At 40.3% G+C, this 16,218-nt stretch overlaps 1 protein-coding gene across 1 annotated transcript in view; it reads right to left on the bottom strand.

Annotated features, from left to right (window-relative positions):
* The window catches only part of LOC130357944 (amine oxidase [flavin-containing] B-like), a 93,959-nt gene that overhangs the window by 25,959 nt on the left and 51,782 nt on the right, over window positions 1-16,218 (bottom strand). Inside the window, exons 10-11 of the mRNA XM_056560717.1 lie at window positions 6,283-6,340; window positions 3,587-3,684 (exon numbers count right to left, since the gene is read on the bottom strand). Of these exons, the coding sequence (XP_056416692.1) occupies window positions 3,587-3,684; window positions 6,283-6,340 (156 nt within the window). The remainder of the gene's footprint in view (window positions 1-3,586; window positions 3,685-6,282; window positions 6,341-16,218) is intronic.

Here is a 16,218-nt window from a genome sequence, read left to right as displayed (position 1 = left end):
CTTCAGCCGAGATTGCCCTGCTGAACCTGGCCCAGGGTGTTTCTTCCGTTGGCGAGTACGCCATTCAGTTCCGTGCTCTTGCTTACGAGTTGTCCTGGAATAGTGAGACTCTCTGCGCGACCTTTAAAAAAGGCCTATCCAGCAACATTAAAGATGTTCTGGCCGCACGAGAGACTCCTGCTGACCTACATGAACTCATTCATCTAGCCACTCGCATTGACATGCGTTCTTCCGGATGGCGTCTGGAGCTCCGCCTGGATATGGACTTTGTTCGCACGAAGCGTTTTTTCTCTCCGGCTCCTCTCTCCTCTGGTCCTCTGCAATCTGTTCCTGTGCTTCCCGCCGCGGAGGCTATGCATGTTGACCGGTCTTGCTTGACACCTCAAGAGAGGACACGACGCCGCATGGAGAATCTTTGCCTGTACTATGCCGGTACCGAACACTTCCTGAAGGATTGTCCTATCCGTCCTCCCCGCCTGGGAAGACGTACGCTGACTCCGCACAAAGGTGACACAGTTCTTGATGTCAACTCTGCTTCTCCACGCCTTACTGTGCCTGTGCGGATATCTGCCTCTACCTTCTCCTTCTCTACTATGCTCTTCTTGGATTCCGGATCTGCAGGAAAATTTTTTTTGGCCTCTCTCATCAACAGGTTCTACGTTCCTGTGACCAGTCTCGCCAGACCCCTCTACATCTATTGTTTTTACAATAAAAGATTGGACTGTCTCGTACGTTTCCACACAGAACCCCTCCTAATTTGCATCGGACCTCATCACGGAAAAATTGAGTTTTTTTTCCTCAGGTTCTTTGGCCCCAAGAAGAGGGGGAGACCCAAGGGGGGGGGTACTGTTACGCCGAGCGCTCCGGGTCCCCGTTCCTCCCCGGAGCGCTCGCCTCATCTTCGTTGTTGCAGCGCCCCGGTCAGATCCACTGACCGGGTGCGCTGCGGTCCCGCCTTCAGCCGGGATGCGATTCGCGATGCGGATAGCGCCCGCTCGCGATGCGCACCCCGGTCCCCGTACCTGACTCGCTCTCCCTCGGTCCTGTCCCGGCGCGCGCGGCCCCGCTCCCTAGGGCGCGCGCGCGCCGGGTCTCTGCGATTTAAAGGGCCAGTGCACCAATGATGGTGCCTGGTCCAATCTTCCCAATTAGCTTAATTGGCTCCCACCTGTGCACTTCCCTATATCACCTCACTTCCCCTGCACTCCCTCGCCGGATCTTGTTGCACTTGTGCCTAGTGAAAGCGTTCCCTTGTCTGTTCCTAGTCCGTGTTCCTGACCTCCTGCCGTTGCCCCTGACTACGAATCTTGCCGCCTGCCCCCGACCTTTTGCTACGTCCGACTTTGCTTCTGCCTACTCCCTTGTACCTCGCCTATCTTCAGTATCTTCAGCAGCCAGAGAGGTGAGCCGTTGCTAGTGGATACGACCTGGTCACTACCGCCGCAGCAAGACCATCCCGCTTTGCGGCGGGCTCTGGTGAAAACCTGTAGTGGCTTAGAACCGGTCCACTAGCGCGGTCCTCGCCATCCCTCTCTGGCACAGAGGATCCACTACCTGCCAGCCGGCATCGTGACACATATGGTGGCTTATTTTTCGCACCACCCATTTTACCCAAAAATTTACGCGAAATGGAACAAAAAATCATTGTGCCGCCCAGTAAATTTTTCGGTAAAAAATTGACACTTTATCTTTATTCTGTAGCTCCATATGATTTAAATTATACCCTACTTACATAGGTTTGATTTTGTCGTACTTCTGGAAAAAATCATAACAACATGCAGGAAAATTTATAAGTTTAAAATTGTCATCTTCTGACCCCTATAACTTTTTGATTTTTCAGCGTACAGGGCAGAATGAGGACTACATTTTTGTGCTGTGATCTGAAGTTTTTAGTGGTACTATTTTTGTATTGATCAGACTTTTTGATAGCTTTTTATTAATTTTTTCATGATATAAAAAGTGACCAAAAATACGCTATTTTGGATTTTTTAGGCCATGGACCGTGTGGTTTAATTAATGATATATTTTTTTTAATTCAGACATTTCTGCACGTGACAATACCACATATGTTTATTTTTATTTACACAGTTTTTTTTTAAATGGGAAAAGGGGTGATTCAAACTTTTATTAGGGAAGGGGTTAAATGATCCTTATTAATTTTTTTCACCTTTTTTTTTTTGCAATATTATAGCTCCCATAGGGGGCTATAACACTACACACACTAATATGTTATATTGATCATTGTTGTCCCATAGGATAACATTGATCAAATTGATCAATGATTCTGCCACTTGACTGCTCATGCCTGTATCTCAGGCATGGAGCAGTCATTCAGCGACCGGACACACAGGAGGAAGGTAGCGACCCTCCTTGTGTCCTCCAGCTGTTCGGGATGCCGCAACGGTCCCGAACAGCCCGCTAAGCTAACCCAGAGTAGTTTACTTTCACTTTAGACTAGGCAATCAACTTTGAAGGCTGCATCTAAAGGGTTAATAGCGCTATTAGCAAAGCGTCCTGGCCTTTGTTGGAGCCCTGGCCCCGCGTTATAGAAAGAGAGCGGACTAAGGGCGTACAGGTAAGCTTTGCATCATTAATAGGTTAAAAGCTGCATCTTCTTAAAGAGACGGTGACTAGATTCTGATTATCCTGAGTTATAAAGTTATACACTAGGAAAGCTGTACAATTCAAGGAGCCATTTAAAGTGTAGGCATTGTACTAATATGCATTAGGTGTTAAGTAAAGTTATGGTTGTTTACAGAAATCCTGGCTGTTAGAAGTCTCATTCCTGGGCTTTGTGTTAGGGAACAGCTTAATTTGAAATGTAGGGTTCACACAGGGACCTTGGGTTACACCATTTAGCAATGGCACATATCAGGGGCTACTACAGTCAGTATAAACCCACTCATCATCCCAGTAATTCATCAAACAAAACTTCACGCCCTTCTTTTTTTACAGTAAGGACCTACTGTAAGGACCTTCGGCTATGAACAGGTGTTAGCATGGACACTCCAGATCACTGGCTGTATTTTCTTGGCCCATTTTAGTACATACTAATTACTGAATACCAGAAACACTCCACAAGACCTGTTATTTTGGAAATGCTGTGACTTAGTTTTCAAGCCATCACCTTCAGCTATTTTTATGCTTGCCAATCTTTCCTGTTTACAAAACATCAGCTTCAAGAACTAACAGATTGTTCATTGCCTAATATTCTACCAATTGAGAGGTGACATTGTAACAAGATGATCAACATTATTCCCTTTACCTGTCAGTTGTTTTAGTGTGTATAGATATCCCTGTAATGACATTCAGGGTGGATATGTAGGACATGTAAGACAACAGGTGGTGTGGCTTAATGTCTAGCTGAACCTTCAAAATGATAAGGCCATACATTTGACTTAACAGATGGTGTAAACCCTAGCACATTAAAATAGATTAGTGGAGATTAAATGGTTAGCATAACATTCATTATACAGAAAATATATGTATACTTTGAATGAGAATAGAAGAGAGTACGGAAAATATTGGTAAGTTTATACTATATTTCTGGTAAAAGGTTTATATTTATTTTTCTATGCAGCCATACCTTCCAAACTGAGTCATAATTCCTGGAGGAAAATATGCTGTGTAGCATCCACCCGAGTATTGTTCTTTACACCAGTCCTTTTCTTCATAGTGCACAGGCTGTTAAAAAATATTTAGAATAATTTAAAAAAAGGTAAAGGATTACAATAAAAAAGAAAGTAAGAAATGCATATAAACTATTTGTATACTAAATGTAATAATTGTTCTTTACACTGTGGTGAGGTTAGTGTCTGTTAGTATGGGACAATCTCCCATAGAACTTTTATCTACTTTGTTTTGAGACTAGAGAAGGTACCACAAAAGGTTTAATAAAGTCACTTTTAGTAAGCTAAGTGTTACATCTTGCACTCCGGCCACATGGCCGTGAGCGCACTGTCCCCGCTCCCCTGTTGTCGCCAGGGCTGGGATTTGCATCACGGGACACACCTGCATGCTAATCCCAGCCTGTCACTTACCACGCTTCCCTGCTGCTTCGTCCACTGCCTCTCTGCTCCGGCGCACGTGTCCCCGTCTCCTAGGGCACACATGCACTGGAACTCTGAAATTTAAAGGGCCAGTATGTCCATAATTATGTGAAATACGTGACACTATTCTATTAGTCCCTGCACCTCACACTCTTCCCTGCCGGATCTTCAGTGCCATGTGGCTGAGATTAAGCGTTCCATACTGTTTGTTTGCATTGCCCGTGTTCTGATCCTTCCGCTACGTTATTTGACTACGCACCTTTGCCACCTGCCTTGACCTTCTGCTAAGTTCAACTATGTCTCTGCCTCATCCTACTGTACTTCGCCTCGCCCAGCTACCTGTGTAGTCAAGTCGTATCGGGGGTAGTGACCTGGGTGTCGCCTGCCGCAGCAAATCCATCCTGCCTTGCGGTGGGCTTTGGTGAAGACCAGCGGCACCTTAGACTCCGCTCCCCGATACGGCCTGTCTCATCAGCTACTCAGGTCCATAATTGAACTTTCTAAACATCAGGGGAATGTCTCTTTTAACTGTACAATTTTGATTGTACAATATTAGACTACATTTCTATTTGATTTTACAGAGGAAAGAACATAGGTCAATGGGGGTAGTGCACATTCCTACATAAAGTATTGCATAGGTACTGTAAATTTGTTAAGATGATTTAGATCTAATTTTGGAATTATCCAGGAAAAGCAAATCCCCGTTTATGCCCACAGATAGTCCAGTGGTATTGTAAACAACTGAACCTAAAGAATTATTCCTCATCTAAAGATAATGCAAACATTGTATCTGCATTATAGTAATTACATAATTATTGAAAATATTTGCAGGTTAATATGTGTAGTCCTATCTGACCTAATAAACTAGCAGAATGGTTGGACAGGCCAACCAGAGTTGCAGAGGATCCTCAGTTACAAATGAACTCCAGCTGAAAATAATCCTATATGAAGAAGACTTCAAAACATAATTTGTCATTAGGGTCAATGGCCCAGATTTATCAAACAGTGTGCAATGGAGAGATTTTTCCACAAGAACCAATCACAGCTTGGCTGAGGATCTCTGGTAAAGTAAAACCTGAGCTGTGATTGGTTGCAAAAATCACTCCAGTTTTTCCCTCACACAGTTTGATAAATCTGGGCAAATATGTTTTTTTGAGTGATACATCGAGTTTGTTCTTAGTGTATTCCAGTCCAACACCTTATAGCTCTATTGGCAGAGAGATGGTTTTATTAGGAACAATAAAACCATAGTAAGACTATTTTTTAAATTAAATAATCACAAATATATAAAGAAAATGCAAGTTTTTGCACAATATCCAAATCAATCATTATTACCCATCCCTGCACCCTCACTCTGAATACCACAGGTCCCACATTTTCCTCCCACTCTCAATCTGTTTCCCTCCAAGCTCTTTAGCTAGAATTAATTCATAAATCCTAATTTCATCTGCCTGTCTTTCCCAAGCTGATACTGGTGGTTATTTTGACGTAAACCAATTTTTTACTATTTTTACAAGAAATTTCCTATATTAAACATCTCGTCATCCTAGATCTACTAGAATTATTATTGAAAAATCCATATCAATATTTAATTGTAATCTTGTATTAATTTGGCATCTAATTTCTCTCCAAAGGGTCAGTGCCTCTTTTCAGCCCCATATCATATGAAACATACCTGCCTCATCGGTCTCACATTGTGGACACTTACTGGACCTTTTTATATAAAATTTTGTCATACTGCTTGGCGTGTAATAGAGTCTATGTACAATTTTACACTGATTTATGCTATGGTTTTAATTAACGGATGCATGTAATGGACTGTTTAGGAGATTATTCCAGTTCAGCTTTTGGATCTCCCCGAGATCCGCCTCCCATTTTTTCCTACTAATAATTTCTATACTAAGTGATTCTATGGTATTAATTGCTTTATAAAATTTTGATTGACTCTTTTCCCCAACCCCCTCATATATATATATATATATATATATATATATATATATATATATAAACCCTCATCTGGTCCTTACTCTGTTTTCTTCCCCAGACGTATTTAATTTAAAAATATTGAAACCGTTGTATCTCTTTAACCCCATCAATTTGTTTAAGAGCATCAAAACTTAATAAATAACCATGCTGAAAAAATTACTTTCTTAATCTTTATTTTAATTGATAAATAAACAATCCATGACTGATTTTCAATTAGAAGTCAATATAAATGGCATCAATTACTTACTTGCAAAGCCTCTTCAGTTCCCATGACTTTGGCAAAGTATTGACATATTTTTGTTTTCCTATTAAGCAAAGATTTGATAGATAATGAATCATATGTACTCATGACACTGTTTTACTGAAAGCTTTCATACCAAAAAGATGCCTTAAAGCAAATTATGCCTAGGGACTACTTAATAAATCATGCTTTAATAGTACATTATCTAGATCTCAAAAATTATTATTGGGAGACCTTGTGCTAATATTAAAAAATCAAGTTTTCCCTAATCATTCTGCACCCAATGCCCCATAATGACAAGACAAAGTTTTTACTACTATTTTAAAAAGGGAAATCTAACATTTTGCATAGACATTTAGGCCATATGCTATCAAACTTTAGCTCTGGAGTCTTCCATTTCTCTTGATCATCTTAAAGATGTTTCTACATATTAATCAGAGTCACCTATGACAAATTCAGTTGATAACACATGATTGGGAAAGATACATCCCTGTCCATATAAGGTCTCACAGCTGACAATACATATTAGAACAAAAACCAAGGCATGAGAGGGACAGAACTGCCTGTAGAGCTCATAGACAGGATTGTGTGAAGGCACAGATCTGGAGAAGGGTACGAAAGCATTTCTGCTCTACTGAAAGTCCCCAAGACCACAGTGGCCTCCAACATTTTTAAGTGTAAGAAGTTTGGAACAACCAGAACTGTTCCTAGAGCTGGTTGCCCTACCACACAGGTGACCAAGAAGCTAATGCTCACTTTGGCTGAGCCCCAAAGACGGTGTGCAGAAAGGAGAAATTTCCAGAAAGTCAACCATTCCTGCAGCTCTCCACCAATCTGGACTTTATGCAGAGGAATAATATAAAAAGGAACAGAAATACAGGTGCAATCATGTGCCGTTACCCTTGGCAAAAAAAGAATAGGCAGCAGCGTTTGCAAAATTTGTGCTCACCTTTTAGTGCTGTACTGTAGGAACAACACTATGAAGCGCTTTTCGCCAGAGCAATAGGCGACCAGGGACCCGGGAGTGCTGCTGGCACCACTCCGTCCTGGAGACCTTCGGGATGGTCAGGAATGTGGAAGGAAGGTGGCCACGGATTGCAAGCTAAAACCGGTGCAATCGGCACTCTTCTCCGGAGGGGTGGATTGCTTCTCTCAATCACAAAGGAAGGGAAGCGGTAAAGTAATCCAAAAAAATGTTCTTTTATTCAATAAGAGCACAATATGAAGTAGGTACCAAAAACAACTACGCATTTCGAGGGGCGTGACCACCTCTTCATCAGGTAAGATAATTGGACAGCAGAAAGTAACAAAATTTATGCAGGAAAAGCCCGCAAAAAAACAAGAACTTTAAAACAATTTACAAATATGTGTAACGAAAAATACTAACATCATTTTTTTAGATAAATACAAGATATTTTTTAAATATATATTATTTCTAGCATTTTTCTTAGAACCACCATTAGAAAGCACTACTTTGAACGTTCAGCTGGTCTGATAATCTAGTCTGTTTTTAGATGGAGAGAGTAAATTCCAATTCTATCGGATATACCCAGTGTCTAACTGTTTGACAGATGTGTTTGTTGCAGCAGAGCCCATTCGGGCACATAACACTATGGGAGACCATATGTTTAAGGTAATCTATCAAATAGATGAATAACTTAAAAGAAAAATAAGATGCTTTGACTATATAGTGATGTTATATAACCTTTTTTGACTATATAGTGATGTTATATAACCCTTTTTCCTATCAATGTTCTATACTAGTGTTATAAACTGCTAGTGTTTCTTACATAGGGCAATGAAAATTACAGAATATAAATATAATATTTTTTGGTATTGATTAGCAAAAGTTAAAAGAGAAGGTATTTGCAAGGAATTTCATGATGTTTTTCTTTTATGCAGTATAGCCCCTTTTTGTGTTATTATAAAAAATAAATATTTTAAAATTGTTAAGAACATTATCAATGTTATAAAAATAAAAGTAGTAATAATAATAAAAGAGGATTATTTTTAACCTTTTTTCTCTGTTATTAAATTAAATTAAACTTTAATGCTCCTACATTTTCCATAGTTTTACCGAATCAGCTCCATTGCTTCGTTCAAGCCATACGGCTGTAATGGATGGAGTCGGTATATCCAGTACATTTCCCTTTTGGCTAGTACTTTGAAGCGATTTGGAATATATTCTGGGATAAAATCAATTGGCATGATGGATATTGCATGTTCAGTATCTTTATGTTTGATAGTAATATGCCGTGAGAGACTATGGCACATAAATCCCTTTTTAATATTGCATCTATGTTGATTCAGTTTCTGGTGCAGTTTTTGTGTGGTGCAGCCAACATATTGTTTTTTGCATATACAATTGATCAAATAAATTATAAACTCGGACTGACAATCCATATGAAATTTAATTGGGGATATTTCTCCTGTGTGTGTGCTTGAGAAGGTAGTGCTCCCGCTTCTATCACCATACAGCAAATACACATTTTATTTTTGCATTTGAAAATTCTTTTTCCAAGGCGTTTCCATTCTTACAATATTTCCAGAAATTTGTCTTCGTATCCTACTGGGTGCAATCATATTTCTAATTGTTGGTGCCCTCCTAAAGGTTATTTGTGCTCTTCCTGGAATTATATCTTTTAGATAAGGTTCATTTATTAGGAGATTCCAATGCTTGTTTAAAATAGTTTTTACCTTTTCATCGCATTTGGAGTATGTAGTGATAAAATTTGATTTAAAATGTGTTGATGTCTCTTGTTGTTTTTCTTTCTTTTTTTATAGCAGGTGTACTATTTTCCCCGGGGGTGGATCCTAATCCTGGTTTCACACTTGATGCTAAACAATCATCCCAAGTTAGTTTTTTTGCCTTCTCATAGGCATTTTTCACCAGTGTTTTGGGGTATCCTTTGAATAAAAAACGATTTTCCAGAATTGTTGCTTGTTGCGAAAAAATATGTGAATCTGAGCAATTTTTCCTCACCCTCCTAAACTGGCTGTAGGGTATATTTTCCTTCCATTTATGGAAGTTGCCTCTTAAAAATGGTATATAGCTGTCTGAATCAACAGCTTTGAAAAAAGTGGAGGTGGTGATTTTGTCTTTATTATGGGACATCAATAGATCTAAGAATTCAATCTTTTCTGTTGATACATTTGGGACCAACGTAATTTGGGACCCAATTATTGGAATTTATTTCATCCACAAATTTTGTAATTTCGTTAATGTTCCCCTTCCAGAGGACAAACAGGTCGTCTATATATCTTTTTTAAATTACCACATTTTTTTGAAAGATGTTATTATCAATAATGAATTTCTTCTCAAAGCACCCCATGAATAAATGTGCATATGAGGGTGCGACTCTCGTCCCCATGGCCATTCCTCTTGCCTGTTGGAAGGTAACCTCATTATAAGTATAAAAAAAAATTCTTCTGGTGGTATTTCTGAGTCGTCTTCCAAGAAAGATAAAGTGCTTTTAAGTCCAAGGTCATGCCTAATATTAGCATACAATGCAGACACATCCATCGTAAAAAATACCATATTTTCTTCCCATTTATGTTCTTTTAGAATTTGGATTCATTGGTCTAATTTTTTTAAAGAAACTAGGTAAATTCTGAACATGCTTCTGTAAAATCCACAAAAATCTTTTAGGAAGGCACCAACAATTAGAAATATGATTGCACCCAGTAGGATACAAAGACAAATTTTGGGAAATAATGCAAGAATGGAAACCACCTTGGAAATAGGAATTTTTAAATGCAAAAATAAACGGTGTCTTTGCTGTACGGTGATAGAAGCGGGGAGCACCACCTTCTCAAGTACACACACAGGAGAAAAACAATGGGCCTCATTTAAGAGTTTCGGGTTTTTACTAGTGGGAAAAGTTGTTTCAGACTTGCAGGATTCCTTTCTATTTACTATTGGGAAAAACCAGGAACATTTTCTGACCAGCTTTTTCTAGGTCAATATTTCCAGCCATTTACCCACAGGATTTTCGTGGAATTCATTAGTAAATCGGTCGGGTTGTGAAACCACACCCCTTTTCGGCCCGACCACGCCCCTTTGCGACAGACTACGCACCCTTTACGGCTTTTCACAGTGCAATGTTGGGTTTGTTGGATTTTTAATATCAATTCTTAAAATGTACCAATGTATGGAGGGTTGCTTTCAACAATATTTATTCCTATAGACCCTCTCAGGGGGGTCCAAAAATATATCTGAGTAGATTGTGACCCACAAGCTTTATTAAATCAATTAAATGTGCTCAAAAAGGATAATTGGAACTTTAAAAACACACAGCTATTGCCATTTATATATATGCCTATTTTATGCATTAAGATATTAAGGACAGCTGTCTCTTTTAGATCAGATCACTTTCATAAGTGTTTCGGTGTGCCTGCAGATACACACTCTAATAAATGGCAATGCTGCGCTGTTAAAATCTCCCTACTCTGCCCTCCTCAACATGTTTTGCTGCCTCAGCAGCTTTGTCAAGAGGTAGCGGGCGTATTGTGCTTTCTAATGGTGGTTCTAAGAAAAATGCTAGAAATAATATATATTTTATTATAAATATCTTGTATTTATCTAAAAACATGATGTTAGTATTTTTGGTTACACGTATTTGTAAATTGTTTTAAAGTTCTTGTTTTTTCGTGGGCTTTTCCTGCATACATTTTATTACTTTCTGCTGTCCAATTATCTTAGTGACGAAGAGGGGGTCACACCCCTCGAAACGCGTCATTGTTTTTGGTACTTGCTTCATATTGTGCTCTTATTGAATAAAAGAACACTTTTTGGATTACTTTACCGCTTCCCTTCCTTTGTGATTGAGAGTAGCAATCCACCCCATCAGAGAAGAGCGGCGATTGCACCGGTTTTAGCCCGCAATCCGCGGCCACCTTCCTTCCACAATCTGGACTTTATGACTTTTATGTGTCTTCAGTAATAGACACATAAGGGGGATACTTATCAAGCTGTTCCCAACATTTTTTTTTCTGCAAAAAGGTGCAATTTTGTGATTTTGCTCGATTCTATGTGCCTTTTTGAAATAGAAATTTTTTGAAAAACTGGCTGTGGGTTGCAGGGCTGTGCAGTTGCCCATGCAATGGACAGTATTTATTAACTGTACCTTTGTTAAAGGCAACATTATTCTGCAAACGCTTAAAAAAACACAAAAGTAGACCATGAACAACTTTGCTAAAAAAAATAAAATAAAAAAAAAGACAGACCACAGAGAAAAGACTTTCAAGCATTGAGAACCACTTATTTAGAAATGAGTCCTCTTTTAGAATAGAGTAATCCAAATTGACAGAATAGTTTTTTTGAAAAAGAGCAATACATTATTATGAAGAGCAATATATTTGGACAGATAAGTACAGACAATTTGGACATGCCAGACAAGCTAGTAATGTCATGCTGTATTAGATTTCCCATTTGGCAACAGCTGGAGACACCACTGTTGTTGTTGTATTTTCTAATAACCAGCTGGAGAGAATATTTCAGCATTCGGGTTGCTCCATGAGCCAAATCGCCTTAAATTGTTGCTCACCTAATAAACTGGAGAGCCCAAAGTGAGAGCTCCAAGCTTTGAGACCAGGGAGCAGTGAAAACTCTAACCACAATGGCCTAGGTGTTGAAAACACTACAGGGGAGATAGCTCAGTAACAGTTAAGCTGCGTTTAGTCTGAAGGTTGATGAATGTGTCTTAACAGACAGATGCAATAGACCTCTGTTATTCCATCTTGGGGCAAGCAAATTCTGTTACGCTCGCCAGATTATGTTATTGATCCATTTGGCGATTGAAGGGGTTATCCACCATAAGGTGATTTTAGTACTTACCTGACAGACAGTAATGGACATGCTTAGGAAAGATATGCGCTTGTCTTAGGGCTAAACGGCTATGTCATGAGATTACCATAACACTGTGGCTAGATTTTTGTTAACTGGTATTTACTGTTTGACTTTTCTTTTTTTGACTACAAATCCCACAATTCCATTTTCCTCCCTCCCATCAGCCACCCCACCCATTGAAAGATAAATTAGCTGCATCCATTCAAATCGGTGTGGTTTTCAATCAGGGTGCCTACAGCTGTTGCAGATTGATCTCTCTCCCACCAAGAGATCCCTTCACCCATTGAAGCAGACAGTCTCCCTGTCAACAGCTGACTAGTGAGTCAGGTCTCGGCTGCATTGCAAGCTGGGAAAAATCTGAGACAACAGTCATTTTGTATGCTTTTAAAAATAAATTGTGGGGTTAAAATCATATAAGAATTGTGAGAAAACCATCACACACAGGTACAGACACTATATTATGAACTACACTAACTTTACAGCCCCTGTAGCATAGTCAAATAAAAAAAAATCCTGCAATACCCCTTTAACCCCTTAAGGACTGAGCCCTTTTTCACCTTAAGGACTGTGCCCTTTTTTGCATTTCTGACCACTGTCACTTAATGCATCAATAACTCTAAGATGCTTTTACTGATTATTCTGATTGCGAGATTGTTTTTTCATGACATATTCTACTTTAACACAGTGGTAAATTTTCGTCGTTACTTGCATCCATTATTGGTAAAAAAAATCGCAAAATTTCATGAAAATTTTGCATTTTTCTAACTTCGAAACTCTCTGCTGGTAAGGAAAATGGATATTCCAAATAAATTATATATTGATCCACATATACAAAATGTCTACTTTATATTTGCATCATAAGGTTTACATGTTTTTACTTTTGGAAGACATCAGAGGGCTTCAAAATTCAGCTGCAATTTTCCAATTTCTCACAACATTTTCAAAATATTTTTCATATTAGGAAAACCCCATAAATGACCCCATTATAAAAACTGCACCCCCAAAGTATTCAAAATTACATTCAGAAAGTATGTTAATCTTTTAGATGTTTAAAAGGAATGGCAGCAAGGTGAATGAGAAAATTCGAAATCTTCATTTTTTTTACATTGGCATGTTCTTGTAGACCCAGTTTTTGAAAGGGGTAAAAGGGGAAAAAGCCCCCCAAAATTTGGAACCCAATTTCTCTCGAGTAAAGAAATAACTCATGTGTGAATGTCAAGTGCTCTGTGGGTGCACTACAAGGCTCAGAAGGGAAGGAGCGACAATGGGATTTTGGAGAGTGAGTTTTTCAGAAATGGTTTTTGGGGGGCATGTCACATTTAGGAAGCCCCTATGGTGCCAGAAATGCAAAAAAAAAAAAAAACAACATGGCATACTATTTAGGAAACTACACCCCTCAAGGAACGTAACGAGTGGTCCAGTGAGCCTTTACACCCCACAGGTGTTTGACGACTTTTCATTAAATTCGGATATGTAAATGAATTTTTTTCCCCTAAAATGATGGTTTTCCCAAAAATTTTACATTTTTACAAGGGTTTATAGGAGAAAATGCCCCCCAAAATTTGTAAGTATGGAAATACCCCATGTGTGGACGTCAAGTGCACTGCGGGCGCACTTCAATGCTCAGAAGAGAAGAAGTCACATTTGGCTTTTGGAAAGCAAATTTTGCTGAAATGGTTTTTGGGGGGCATGTCATATTTGGGAAGCTCCTATGGTGCCAGAACAGCCCAAAAAAAAAAACACATGGCATACTATTTTGGAAACTGCACCCCTCAAGGAATGTAACAAGGGGTACAGTGAGCCTTAATACCCGACAGGTGCTTGAAAAATTTTGCAAAAGTTGGACGTGAACATGAAAAATTTGATCTTTTGCACTAAAATGCTGGTGTTACCACAATTTTTTCATTTTCCAAGGGGTAATTGGAGAAAAAGCCTCCCAAAATTTGTAACTCATTTCTTCTGAATATGGAAATACCCCATATGTGGATGTAAAGTGCTCTGCGGGTGAACTACAATGCTCAGAAGAGAAGGAGCACCATTGAGCTTTTGGTGAGAGAATTTGGTTTGAACAGAAGTGGGAGGCCATGTGCGTTTACAAAGCCCCCTGTGGTGCCAGAACAGTGTAACCCTGCCCCCCACATATGACCCCATTTTGGAAACTACACCCCTCACAGTGAACATGTACACCCCACTGACATTTGACAGATCTTTGGAACAGTAGGCTGTGCAAATGAAAAATTAAATTTTTCATTTTCACGGACCACTGTTCCAAAAATCTGTCAGACACCTGTGGGGTGTAAATGCTCACTGTACCCCTTATTACATTCCGTGAGGGGTATAGTTTCCAAAATGGGGTCACATGTGGGGTGGGGTCCACTGTTCAGGCACTATGGGGGCTTTGTAAACACATATGGCCTTCAATTTCGGACGCATTCTCTCTCCTAAAGCCCAATGGCGCTACTTCTCTTCTGAGCATTGTAGTGCGCCCGCAGAGCACTTTACATCCACATATGGGGTATGTTCTTATTCAGAAGAAATGTGGCTACAAATTGTTGGGGGCTTTTTTCCTATTCTCCCTTGTGAAAATGAAAAATGTAGGGTAACACCTGTATTTTAGTGAAAACATTTTTTTTTTTTCATTTTCACATCCAACTTTAATGAAAATTTGTCAAACACCTGTGGGGTGTTAAGGCTCACTATACCCCTTGTTAAATTCCGTGAGGGGTGTAGTTTCCAAAATGGGGTTACATCTGGGTATTTATTGTTTTGTCAATTCCGGTAGAAAACAGACATTGTGCACATCTACAATCTTGCACAATGATCTAATTGCTTCTCAGCATAATTTCAAAAACTAACAGATTGTTAGTATATACGTTTTGATCAAAAAGTACAAAGCCCACTCGCCATGCCAAGGCCACCTATTTAGAGTGGGTCCCTAACGTCCCTAGCATAAAATGGCGTAGCACTGGGCGGCGACCACCACCGCCGCGACACCAGTGCCCACAGGGGGAACGACCCACTGGCAGAGCGGCCCCAATGCCACTCAAACCAGTCCATGGGTCGCACCTCCCCGCAGACACGGCGCCACGGCAGCAACGGACGCCGCACAGCACCACACCAGTGTGAACAGGATGTTACAGCACACTTACCATGCTCTCCCAGTCAAACTGGGTGGCTGCCAGGAAAGAAAAGGCCCATGTGTAGCTAACTACTACTATTATAGGATTGGGCTGAGGGGGTTTGAACATGTGTCTGCACTCTTCCCCACCCCCTCAACCCAACCTTATATAAGTAGTAGTTAGCTACACATGGACCATTTCTTTCCTAGCAGCCTCCCATTCTGACTGGGAGAGCATGGTAAGTGAGCTGTAGCATCCTGTTCACACTGATGTGGTGCTGTGCGGCATCCGTTGCTGCCGTGGCGCCGTGTCTGCGGGGGGGTGCGACCCATGGACTGGTTTGACTCGGCCCGTGGGTCGTTCCCCCTGTGGGCACTGGTGTCGCGGCGGTGGTGGTCGCCGCCCAGTGCCACGCCATTTTATGCTAGGGACATTAGGGACCCACTCTAAATAGGTGGCCTTGACGTGGCTTTGTACTTTTTGATCAAAACGTATATACTAACAACCTGTTAGTTTTTGAAATTATGCTGAGAAGCAATTAGATCATTGTGCAAGATTGTAGATGTGCACCATGTCTGTCTTCTACCTGAATTCCCATTTATTGTTTTGTGTTTATGTCAGAACCGCTGTAAAATCCGCCATCCCTGTGCAAATCACCATTTTAGAACTCAAATGTACATGGCACGCTCTCACTTCTGAGACATGCTGTGCACCCGCAGAGCACTTTACGCCCACAGCAGAAAACAGCTGTAGACCCGTCCCGTCTGTTGCAAAACTACAACTCCCAGCATGCACTGACAGACCATACATGCTGGGAGTTGTAGTTAAGTAACAGCTGGAGGCACATTGGTTGCGAAACACTGAGAGTTTGTTACTTAACTCAGAGTTTCGCAACCAGTGTGCCTCCAGCTGTTGCAAAACTACAACTCCCAGCATGTACAGTCTCTCAGTGCATGCTGGGAATTGTTATTTTGC

The sequence above is a fragment of the Hyla sarda genome, chromosome 2 (assembly GCF_029499605.1).
Source record: "Hyla sarda isolate aHylSar1 chromosome 2, aHylSar1.hap1, whole genome shotgun sequence".
NCBI classification, from domain to species: domain Eukaryota; kingdom Metazoa; phylum Chordata; class Amphibia; order Anura; family Hylidae; genus Hyla; species Hyla sarda.
The sequence above is the reverse complement of the archived record's forward strand: the minus strand, read 5'-3'. Positions and strand labels throughout refer to the sequence as shown.